The following is a 12,382-nucleotide window of genomic DNA, read 5'->3' on the forward strand; positions in this document are numbered from 1 at the left end:
ACATATCTAATGATAAGGGGGAAATATTCCCATTCCACCTGGGGTTATTCTCTAGACTACTTGTATTTCAAATTAAAATTTGAAAAAATCTGCCCGAAATCTTTATAAGACCCTGAGTGCTGTTGCCATTTGTACACTCTCAAGGTACAAAACCTCTTTGTAAGTATGTAAAACAAAAATGAGGAGAAGCTTATGGAATAATTTTCAAATACTTTTGTACCTTTTCCAGGGAACTATTTTTATACCAGCATTCATCATGAAAGCTAATTAACAGGGCAAAATACTAACATCTAGAAATGCGGTTTGATGTGTGCATGACTTTCAAAAAAGAGATACTGTTATTTTATACTTTATTTTATTTGGAATACTCCTTACTGATGGACCTATGAACAGCAGCGTTCTGCAGATATCTGATAGTAAGACTGCACTCCTTGCAAAGGTATTAACGTGGCTATGACCAATCACATTCAGATGTTCTCTTGCTTAGTTATTTGTTGTAGCTAGATTTTTTTTTTAAATGCACGCATCCATTCTTACAGGTTATCCTGAACTGGAGTCATACTTGCAACATGCTAACCAGTGCCAGGAGAAACAGGATGAGGCTGCCCATCTTTCTGTTCTGAACAACTTGGAAAACAAAACCAAAAATCCAATTGGGAATTATCTTTGAGTTGTTTGTGAGGTTTAAAAATAACAAGTATGCTGAAAGTTAAAGCCTTTCTTACAGGGAGTAGCATGTCTGTACCGAACAGCACTAATGAAACGTTTTGGAAAGCCTGTGAGCTACTCTTGGCAAGGTTTAGGTAAGTGTTTTAAGCCCAGAGGAGACCCAACAACTCTGTGACTTGGCATGCTTATAAAGCTTTCCAAGACACAGACAAGGGAGAGGGCAAAGACTGTTTATGCTAAGTTGTCTGAAGGGTCCAGTACAGGTTGAGTTATGGGAAAACACAGGTTTGTGTTTGGGTTTTTTTTAAGATTCTGGTTTATAAGGGCACTTTTAATTAATCGGCTCCTCACTATGCTGAAAGCAGTATGGCCTAAGGCTGTCGCAACTTGCAGCGTACAAGTTCAGGCGTTAATTGCCCCGGTAACCCCAGCCCGAGCCCCTGGGCCGCCGCCGGCAGGCGCTGGAGAACGGCAACAGGAAGCAAAAGCCTCGATGGCGGCGGCCATCTTGCGCGCGCGCCCAGCCCCGCCCCCTGGCGGCGCGGAGCACGCCGGGAGCTGCAGTCCCCGCGCACCTCCATGCGGGGGGTGGGGCCGGCGGTCCCGCGCGCCCCCCCCCCCCCCCCCCCCGCGGGCCGCAGCGGCCGTTGGCGCCGGCGCCGCGACGCGAGGAGCCATGGCCGGCGCCGAGCGGAAGAAGCACGTCCGGTTCGCCGCCCCGGGGGAGGCGGCGGCGGCGGCAGGGCCGCGCTTGCCCGCCGCGCCGCAGGCGGAGGTGACCGTGGTCGGCGGCGGCTGGCGGTGCGGCCGGAGCGGGGACGGAGCGGCGCTGCGGTGGTGCATCTCCGGGGCGCTGTGCGCGGCCTTCCTGGGGCTGGTGAGCGCCGGGGACCGGCGGGCGGGCGGTGAGGGGGGGCGGCTCAGCGCCCCTGCGGCCCCTTCCCCTCCCTCCGCCGAGGTCACCCCCTTTACGATGTGTTGCAGGGGATGAGCATCGCGGTGCTGGGGCCCACCTTCCCAAACCTGGCCGCCAACGTCCACAAGAACGTCAGCGACATCTACTACATCTTCGTGGGCCGGTCCCTGGGCTACCTGGGTGGGTCGGTGCTCGGGGGGGTGCTCTTCGACTGCATGAACGCCCACCTGCTCCTCGGTGAGTGCCGGGCCGGGCCGGAGGGAAACCGCCCCCTCGGAAAGGGTCCGCTCAGCTCGGGCTCCCCGTGGGCTTCCCGGCGGGGAGAGGCAGCGCGTTCCAGCGGCCGCGCTGAGGCGGGGAAACCGGGGCGGGGGGCTGAGGCACGCGGTGCCGGCCCTCGCCATCGCTCGCTATCGCGATATCCCGTTAGGTTTGGTTTTCTGGCAGCGTGTGTCCCCGGGCAGTACTGCTGCACGGCGCCGTTCACAAGTGGTTGGGCTCGCCGGGCACAGGCATAGCGTTTTGAACCGATTGACCAAAAGGTGCCTTTGGTTTAGACAGGAAAAGTACAATCTTTTTTTTTTTTTTTTCCTTTGTATCAAGTAAATATGCTTAATATAGATACTCTTGGAACATACAGGCATCTAAAATGTCACTCTATGACACGCATAAACTGTGTTTTGGCTTTCATGTGCACACACTGGCAACCTCCAGCAGGCATGCTGAGGCACACTTCTGTGGGGAGAGCATCGTAAACCCCTTCCCTTCCTTAATGCTCATCAGAAATGATTGTCTTTGTGTGCTGGACAAAAGTACTGAGATTTTGACTGGAGGGCCTTAACCAAATTAGAACTTAATTAAAATGGAAAAACATTAGATACCACCTGTGACAGTGGAAACTTGCTCCGTTGCTGCCTAGCTATGAAAATGCTTAAGCTCTGTAGGAACCACGGTTCATGATCTTACAGTTTTCTGGACAGGTGGAAGCTGTCTCCGGTAGGAGCGCAGGACTGGCTTCGTCCTCACAGAGCGGGGCTGCTCACCCGTCTGGTCACCAAGAGCCACACAGCCTACGGAATTGAAGTGCTCCTCTTAAGAGTCGTTTGTGTCTCGTTCAGACACGTTAGAGATTCTTGGAGCACAGCTAAAAGAGCAGAAGCCCTATCCTTTTCTTCTTTCATGTGCAGTAATGGCAGTATGTGTCCTTGCGTTGTAAGTTAGGGACTAAACCAGATAGCGGGGCCTGCTCTTTTCCTTCTCCTTCCCATCCCTGTACTTGGGGAGGTTCAAACAGAACTGTGCCTCCTCCCTTGAGCACCGTGCTGTAATCACAGGGGCAGTTGAGAGAACATGAGAAGATCCATTTTCCATTGCTAGCATTTGAAGTAAGTCTCTTCTTATCCCTGGATAAGATACCCATCTCCCTGGATCAGTTGTTATTTGCTCTTGTTCTAAGATGCCTTTATTTGGTTTCCTTCCTGTTTGTTATTCCTTTCCTCCAGAACACCTGTAAAGTGGGTTTCCTTTAGCCTCCTTGTACATCTGACAAGGTCAGAGTTGTCTGTGTCTGGCATTTGAGACTTTACCTTCCACAATGGAATTAATACACCTGTGTAAGTTGGTGTTAACTTGAAATAATTTAGTATTTGCTTCTTTTCTTGAGGTATCACACAGAATAGCTGCTGTCAATAATGCTTGGAAAATGATTCATCTCCTAATCCTTCCTAACTTGGTAGTGCTTATGGCAAAACCACAGTTTGAACTTTGAATCTTGTCTTGTTTTTATCATCTGAGGGCTACCTGTACGGGATTTTGGCTCGTGTAGTTTCACCTCCCATCTTTCAACTGCTGAAACTGCTACTGCACAGAGAAAAAATTGAAGACATCATCTGTCTTTGTCAAGGACGCTTTTGAGTGCCAATCTTCAGGCATAGAGCTGGACAACTGAGAACTTGCTGAGAAGTTACTTTTCAGCTCTGAGTGGGGCATCTGAGATGCTGTACTTAATACACCCCATCTTTAGCTTTTCCTCTGTGCAGCTCAGCATGCCAAGCTTCAAAAATGTTTTGAGGCATGCATTTCAAGTATCTCGCTATGGATATTGATTTTTTTTCCCTTTGTTTGTTGTTGTTGGTTTTTGTTTGGAAAAAAACTAAGTTCTTACTTAAAGATCAATGGGGATAGATGTAATTATCTGCCCCACCTATGATCAAGCATTGATTTGAAAAATAAGAGACATCTGAACTGGTACAAGCTTTCTAAAAGCCTAATAGTGTATATTGAAGATATTAATTGCAGTTTATTTTATTATGAAGGTGATTATAAGCATGGGATTTATCTGCTGAACTTCCTCCCAAACTGTAATAATTTCCATCTGCTAAATAATATTTTTTGAAATGGCATGTTGTAAGTGTAGTTAATAATAGCAAAAGTAATACAGTTAATGAGTTGCTGCTAAATTTATGATGAGAAATTTTGTAGTTTTGTCTCTTAAAACTCCAGAAATCCCTTGGAATACATCCCTCATGTGAGAACAGAATATAAATGAAAGTCAGCATTTTTATATGGAGGTTGCTCGTTGGCCAAGGTGCAATCACTTCATGGGATTCTGAGAGTTTAGTGATTTGGGCTCTTAAAATTGAGCCAGATGTAATCCTCTGTAGTTCTCAGAGGGAAAGAAAACTTGATACTGTTCAAAACCATGTTTTAATTCTTCCAGGGTAAAGTAACATTTCTAGATCAGAAGTTTTCAGAAGATGCTGAAATAGCACTCGTAAAGCAAAAGTTTGCAGAAGACTTCTTAAGTGCTCTAGCAGCAGATGCTACTCCCTTTGCAAAGAAAACTTTGGCAAAACAGATTTTTCTTGTAGTGTTTATATTCTGATGAAATTCTGGTTTTCCAAGTGAAAAATGATTCTGTTGAACTTCCTAGCTGCTTCTGTTAATCATGAATTGAGGTCGTTAGGTTCCATCACCTATTAGGATTATCTGTAACTTTAATAATTATGAATGTGTTTGTGTTTCTTGGTCTTCTGTTATGTTTTGTAGTTTAAATGGAAACTGTAGTATGTGGGGTTTTTGTTTTGTTTTTTTAACCTTTCCAGCATTATCCATGTTTGGAACAACGGTTGGTCTTTATGGGATACCCTGGTGTAAGAAATCCCTGCTGTTAACTGTCTTGATGTCGGTTATTGGAGCTTCCATGGGAATTCTAGACACAGGTAAGGGACCATGTGGTCCAAGAGTTCCTTCACCAAACTAAGGGGAAACTTCGAGCTCACTGAAACTGTTGCTGGTATGTCATCTTGAATTAAAAGAGGGGAGCTGTTTTACCTGGCCGGGATTCTTGGATTATTCTGGTCCTGAGACTTGCAGTGTTTGTGTAACAGGCCTTCTCGAGGGGGTGTGGGCAGCTGGGCGTCTCTTGCTTCCTGGAGAAGATCAGCGCATATTTCAGTGGGCAATTACAGGTGTAAAGAAAGTGTCACATGCTCTTTAAGCAGTGTTTTCTTTAAATTACTCATCTACAGGAAGCTGGTCAGGTTACGCTTCACTAGTGCCAGCTGGAGCTAAAGTTAGTCCTGAGCAAGCCCTGGTGTTCAAGAGAGGGTTTCTCACAGTTGCGGTGTTGGAGAGTTGCCTGCCTAAAGCTGGCTAGGCAGCATTTGGGGATTCACAGCAGACATTTACTGCCACAGCTCACTTACACTACCATGGCATCCATCTTCCTGAATTAAGGAATATTTGCTGCCCTTGGCCAGCCCTGCTTACGTGTTTGGGAATACAGATTTATTTTATCCCCCAAATGGTAAGTCTGTGGCACATGCACACTGCGAATGGCTTGGGGAAAAAAAACCCACTTTTGCTGCAAAGCTGTTCAAAACTGATTTCTTAGTAGAGGCTCCTTACTGGAGGAAGATGTGCAGGTGAAGTTGGAGAGCAAACATGTCCAGGTGTGGTTGGAAAGGTCGGTTATACCAGTGGTACGAAAAAGAAACTCCCCCCAGCAATGAGTTTGTTGGGCTTGGCTTAGCAAGGATGAGCTAGTGCTGGCTGGCTGCAGCAGGCAGCTCAGGGCAGGAGGCGAGGCCATGGCAAGAGACCTGAGCATGCTTAGAGACGACTGGATGACGCTGGTGGACTTGCAGCTGGGGATCAGGAAACAACCAAAACTACATCGGCAGCGGAGCATTGCTGGTAAAGCCGCGAGAGGCGGCCGCTCGCCTGGCACCTCCCCAGCAATGTCCCGGCAGTGTGCCGACTGCCCGGCCCACTGAGGCAGCCTGTGGCTACTTACGAGCCAGCGAGGTATGACTGGAGCCAGCTGACCAGCTCTGGGGCAGGCTTATTTCTGAGAAGGAGCTGGCTGATGTGTTAGCCTAGCTAGCCAAACAGCTCTGGAAGCATCCCAGCCGGGGCTTGGTTTCGGCGGTTTGGCTCTGGTAGGCAGCACAGAGGAACGATGGCTGCACGTGGGAACCCTCTGCCCTAACTCTGCGGAGTTTGAGGGAGTCTGTTAGAGCTCAGAGCATGATCCAGGATCCAGTGGTGAAAAAGACGGGTTTGCGTGGCTAAATAACCTGAGCGCAAAGGTGTATTTACTGCCCCTCGTAGGATCATCATACATGGCGCTTGGTTTAAAAATTCTTCGTAGGGGAAAATCCTGTTGGTTTATTGTAAAAATGCCTTCAGTGGGTGTGTTCGCTGCTTGGAACTCAGGCCTTTGAGGCAGGGAGACTTCCCAGCCTGAGCGGGAGTAGCAGGAGAAACTTAAGAGCAAGGCAGTAGAGTAACTGGATTCGTTTGGAAGAGTGTTAGTGCTGAGTGACAAGGGTTGCTGTACTGTAGCACAGGAATTTGATTACTGTTCTTATCTTTCTGCATTCATCTCGGGGACGATTTAAAAATGTTTCTCTGAGATCTTATTTTCTAGCATTGTTGTTGATCTGAGGGTGTTGTAGTTTGGTCCTTGCAGTGGTATTATTGTAAATGTTTCCGCTTCTGGAAAGTCGTTTGAACGCAGTGGGGGTAGCCCCAGCCCATCTGAAGCAAGTGATCCTTGATGTTTCCTGGGATGTTAACGAGGCCTCTGATTCTTAGCATTGTGCATTGTTGCTGTTAATAGTTACAGAAATGAGAAGCGGTTACATTTGCTTTTTTGAAAAAAGGCTGAAAAATGCTGCAAATCGTCAAGCAGGGTAAATTAGAGTCATCGAATGGTTTAGGTTGGAAAAGACCTTTAACCTAACACTGCCAAGTCCACCACTAAACCATGTCCCTAAGCACCACATCTCCACGTCTTTTAAATACCTCCAGGGATGGCGACTCAACCACATGGGCAGCCTTTTCCAGTGCTTGACAAACCCTTTGGTGGAGAAATTTTTCTGAATATCCAATCTAAACCTCCCCTGGCGCAGCAGTGAAGTATGGCCATCGCTGCTGGATTAACCCATTGTGTGGCTCTTCGTTTTGACTGCTGTAAATACCCTCCTAAAGCTCAAGTAATCACATGGGTTTAAGGTGCTTGCGGGTGGAATTTCAGTTAACTGCAATTTTGCACACTGTATTTGCTAAACCTGGTATTATTGCCAATGGAATTAGTAATATAGGTTATGGTTTGTTTTGTTTTGTTTTGTTTTGTTTTTCTTTAAAACAGTATCTGGTGTCAGACTAAAATGACTGAATCCTCCTCTCTCGGATCTGCAGGTGGCAATGTACTGGCTCTGAACACCTGGGGAGCAGAGGCTGGGCCACATATGCAGGCCTTGCACTTCAGTTTTGCTGTTGGTGCGTTTGTGGCTCCGATCCTGGCTAAAATGGCCTTGGGAGGCTCTGAATCTAAAGAACTTTCAGGAGCTGAAAAGACAAACCAGTCCGTCCTGAGGTCTGTGCCGACAGCATCAGCTGCATCAGCTACGTCAGCGCTGAAACACCATCTCGGTGCAGACTTTTTGTGGTCCTATGTTGTCATAGGGACCTATCTGCTGTTAGTTTCTTTCTTCTTTTTTATTTTGTATTCAAAGGGCAGCTCAGCTCGAGACAAATCAAAGGCGTCTCTGCAGAAGTGCACGTTTGCCAAATACCACTATGCTCTTATTATGCTCCTGTTTGTATTCTTCTTCTGCTATGTGGGAGCGGAGGTCACTTACGGTTCTTACATATTTACTTACGCAAAGGTCTTTGCCGAGATGAAAGAAAACGAAGCGGCCGCTTTGAATTCTGTCTTCTGGGGCGCGTTTGCTGCTTTCAGAGGAGTGGCGATATTCTGTGCCGCTTGCTTGTACCCTGGCACCATGATCCTGCTGAGTATCGTAGGCTCTGCCACCTCCTCCTTGTGCCTGGCCTTCTTCGCGCGGCACCCGGCCTCACTGTGGGTGGGAACCGCCGTGTATGGAGCCTCCATGGCCACCATCTTCCCCAGCGGCATCTCCTGGATAGAGCAGTACACGGTGGTGCAAGGAAAATCAGCTTCTCTGTTTGTGATCGGCGCTGCGCTGGGTGAGATGTGCATTCCTGCCGTGGTGGGGTACCTTCAAGGAAGGTTCCAGCACGTTCCGGTGGTTATGTACACCGCCCTGGTGACCTCCGTGATGACGGTTGTACTCTTCCCTGTGATGTACAAGTTGGCCAACTCTCCCGGGGAGAGCGACTTGAAAGAAGTGAGTGAGAGCGAGGACCGGAAAGCTTTGTTGTCAAACTCGGGGCTTAATGAGGATGAAGAGGATGAGGAGGATGCGGGAGAGTGGAACGAAGCGGACTTTGAGGTAATAGAAATGAATGACACGCTGAAAAACTCTGTGGTAGAGACCTCCCGTAAGATACCAGGGGACTCGCCAGCCAAAGCCCCTCTCCAGCCCCAGCTGGACGATGCACTGTGCGACCCTCCAGTGGTTGCTGGGGGCTCCCCTGGGAGAAAAAATGGAAATGTTGATCGGGAGAAGAACGATTAAAGTAAAAGCTGACTTTTTTTTTTTTTTTTTTTTTTTTTTTTAAAACGGAAATGCAATTGAATTGTAGCTGTTCTTGTCAGGTGGCTCAAGAATCCCTTTAGAGTGGTGCAGAGTTCGGCGCGTTCATCCGGCCCTTCCTTCCCTTCCCTTTTCAGCCTGCAGCCGACATGTCTTGGCATGGGAGAGTCCACCGTGGTGTGAATGGGGTAACGTGATAAAATGTGTAGATGAATCTGAAAATGTTAAACCGTAAGAGATGTTTTCTAAATATGAGGCATGCCTTTAATATATGCTGTAAGAAGAACTGACTAGGAAAGAAGGGGACTGCTCAGAGCACTTGTTTTTTGGGTGACCGGAGGGTGCAGTTTCGAGGTGCTTGGTCACAAAGCATTTTCACGAGAGGGAAGAGAAATCTGTTATCTGTGACACTGAGCTTTCTTACCTCGTGAAAAAGGAATGTTTCTGCTGCACTGAACATTTGTGTGTGACATAAACCAGGAAATCAAGTTAAATTTCAGGTGACACCCAGCGGCTGTAAATCGGGTAACCTGTTGGCAAACTATATAATTTCCTGGTTCTGTCACTAAGACGAGAAGAAATGAAAAAATAATTTTTAGGAGTGAAACCATGCCTTTGGGTCATTTAAAAGGAGTGGAGTATGGGAAGCGGGACAAAATGAGTCGTATCAATCTGCTAGAATGCTTAACTCTGATTTACTGGTTAAACAGTGGTGACAAATCTAAATAGTCTAAAGTATCTGTGATTTTAATCAGTGCGCTACCACTGAAATTAATAAATGTATGAAGAACATGATAAAATTGTATATAAAAAGATGACTTAATATATGGTATTGACATAGGGATTTGATGTTTTGAAGCCAGTTGTTCAAGTTGAGGTTTTAACAACTTTTCTGGCTTCCTGTGCCAAGAATTTCATGTATGAAAATTGGAGAATGAGGGGGAGTTACCGATGAGATAATCCTTTTGGGTTGTACTGTCCCATCGCTCGCCCCTTGCCGGTTGGATTGGTGCTGTTTGGGTTTTGTTTCTCTGGGTGGTGACTCACAGGGGGACTCTCCCTAGCGGGAGGTTTGTGTTTGTAGGTTGGTTGCTGCTGAGCGAGGAGACCCTGGAAGGCCCCGTCAGGCCAGCGAGGCCTCCCCAGGAAGAGCAAAAAAAGCAGCAGCTAATGGCAGAAATCTGACTCTGAAACGGTAATCTTGCAATTTGTCTACTTGAAACTCCAAATTTGTAGGTTAAGTATTTTTTTAAGGCTGTGTGATCAGCATGTGCTCATGTTTGGGATTTTTTACTTTGCACTTTTATTAGTATTTTTCTTGCTGAGAAGTTTGATTTACTAACACAAGAGCTCTAGATGTAACACAGCACAGAACCTTGAATGTTCAGTGTATTTTCAGGTCTGGTTTTGTTTCCTCTCTTTTCCTCCGAGTGTGCAACCTCGAACCTTGTGGCTTTTGCCTTTCTTCTGAGAAGTTGGTAAGAAGCAGGAATCAACTTTTTTTGCATCTTGCCGTGTCAAAGGGCCTCCTTCTCCCTCTGCTTTTAGCACTTAAATGCCAGTGTGGTTTTTGCCCAATTCCTTGTTTTCTCTTGTGTGTATGTGCACTTCTGTGGCATCTTTTCCAGCGCAATGCATGAACCTGCACTTTAAAATACAGCCTTGTGTCACTTGCTACATGAGGGTTCTCTTTGCTTAAAGTAATGGTAAATGCTTTTGAGTATCAGGCCAAACCCTGTTCTAGGTACAGGTGACAGCATTTGGACAACAGGAGTAGGGCTGTAGGGCCTTGATGGGGTGTGGCAGAGGTGGTGACTGAGATGGGCGCGGATTAAACCTGCGTTTCCTCAGCTTTCCTTTCCCCTTCTTCCTTCTCGCCCCAGTAACTGCTGTGGGTGTGTAGGAAGCAGAGGCTGAGGAAGTAGGTGGTAAAGGGTAAATCCCGCAGGAGGACGGGGAGGGGGGAGCGGTAACTGCTTCTGCTCCACTTTTGCAGGGTTCCCGGCTCCCCGGGGAGGTCACGGGTTTCCTTTGGCAGGAAGGGGGTTCGGTGCAGGACAAAGAGCAGAAGTTACAGCTCCCCACTGTCACTGCAGTCCACAGGCTCCACTGGGACTGCCGGCGAGGGAAAGAAGTTTCCCCAGACCTGAGATCATGTTGCCAGGAGAAAATTCATTTAAGAAACACACTTGGCAACCAGGAAGATTTTAAATAATCCCCAATTCATATGCTAATTTTTGGAATGAAATTGGAATGTCCTGCACCTAAGATTGTTCTCAGGGATAGGTAACCGGTCTTGCATAATCAAGTACTAAAGACCAGAAAATGAAAGTAAAGCTGCATTGAGAAATGTGCTCTGACCTGATCTACTTACCGCTTATATATACACAGTTATTTGTGTTTCTAATGTCTTCCCAACAAAGATTTTTTAAATCTTTTTTTTTTACTGGCCATATTAATTCCTGCACGTGTCACTTGAATTCATCCCCATTTTCCCCCTTCCAAGCAGGAGGCCTGAGGAGAAGGGACAGAGCAAGAGCCTGGGCTGCCGGGTAAGAGCAGCCTTTCACAGAAGGTGAAGGACCCAGAAGCTGTGGCGGGGAGACAGAGCGGAACCCGGGTAGCTCCTGGGAGTGGTACCAGGTAAAATCCCGTCCCAGCGATAGGTGGAGGCCTTTGTCTGGATGATGTCTACATTTGGAGCCATTTTTAGTGAGCACTTAGAGCCTCTGCTTCTTAGTTCTGGCCTCAACCTTGACATGGAATATCTGTATAGAACTTGTTCTCCTCTCCCCTCCAAGCATGCTTTGAAGAGCAGGGGCTGCCCTTTAATGAAAATGAAACATCTGAAGCCATTTAAGGTTACAACAGACCTAGGACATTTCCAATGCTGAGTGCAGCTCACAGCAGTTCTAGAGGTCCCTTCATGTTCAAGGCTGTAGCTTTCCTAGCTCTTGGATTTTGGTGTTTCTCAAGGCTTGTTTTCAGCCAGCGAATGTTAGTTTTTACATGTTTAAATTTCCTTCCAAGCAAATTGCTTCCTGGCATATACAGTTACAGTGAGGATCTCTTTACAGTGCCTTTTAAGTTACAGATCCTCCAGAAAGCTTAAACACTTAAATTTACATACTATGGGCTGAAATTACTTGAAGTAAACTGTAGTACTTTACCATCACCTTGCATGCCAGAAAAGTCATCTCTGTGTTGAGGACAAGAACTGTGGTCCGTGGATTAGATTAGATACCTGAATCTATTAAGAATCATATTTTGGTCCATAAAGCCGGGACTGAGTTGAAGAATGGCACTTGCCCCTTGACTCGGGTGTTAAAAGTAACAACCTCTTGCAGTTAAATGTCATTGAATCTTTTTATTTAGATACCCAAAGCTCTGCCAACTGCTGGATTGTACCATAAGCACTAACACGTTAGCCCTGGCATTTGCACTTTCGTTCTGTATGTGACCAACGCTAGAATGCAAGAGTAGGCAAAGGTGTGTGCCTTGATGGGGTATTTTTAGTTATTTTGCATAAAAGCGCATCGCAATCTGTGGGTGTTCTATTACATATTTAATAGTTTTTATTCTGCTTGGTGTGGGTTTACATTGTACTGTATAATGTGAAATTTAATAGACTGACTTGTATCTTGAATGTAATAAATTCTTAACTGGAGAAGGCACTCAGGTTCCCTGATGTAAATAAAGTTTTGTTCTATTTTTCAAAGCTACTCTGGACTTCTAAATTTAAAACTTACTCCTGTTTTGACAAACAGAAAACTGGAAACGTTTCTCGTCTGGTTTGGGGAAGGCCTCCAAGAACTGGTACTGAGGTTTT

The 12,382-nt window shown here is 46.5% G+C and overlaps 1 protein-coding gene across 2 annotated transcripts; it reads left to right on the forward strand.

The window, feature by feature from the left end:
• The first annotated feature begins 1,345 nt into the window (after positions 1 to 1,345).
• Positions 1,346 to 12,275, forward strand: MFSD4B (major facilitator superfamily domain containing 4B). 2 transcript variants are annotated; one of them, XM_074862306.1, is made up of 4 exons: positions 1,346 to 1,546; positions 1,654 to 1,822; positions 4,690 to 4,806; positions 7,292 to 8,548. In XM_074862306.1, exons 1-4 carry the CDS (start codon positions 1,346 to 1,348, stop codon positions 8,533 to 8,535), a joined length of 1,731 nt encoding a protein of 576 aa, XP_074718407.1. In that variant the 3' UTR covers positions 8,536 to 8,548. The 2 variants fall into 2 exon arrangements, with proteins under 2 accessions (XP_074718407.1, XP_074718408.1); XM_074862307.1 differs by lacking the exons at positions 1,346 to 1,546; positions 1,654 to 1,822 and adding an exon at positions 8,603 to 12,275 and having other exon boundaries at positions 3,212 to 4,806; positions 7,292 to 8,349.
• The last annotated feature ends 107 nt before the right edge of the window (positions 12,276 to 12,382 follow it).

The sequence above is a fragment of the Strix uralensis genome, chromosome 3 (assembly GCF_047716275.1).
Source record: "Strix uralensis isolate ZFMK-TIS-50842 chromosome 3, bStrUra1, whole genome shotgun sequence".
NCBI lineage: Eukaryota > Metazoa > Chordata > Aves > Strigiformes > Strigidae > Strix > Strix uralensis.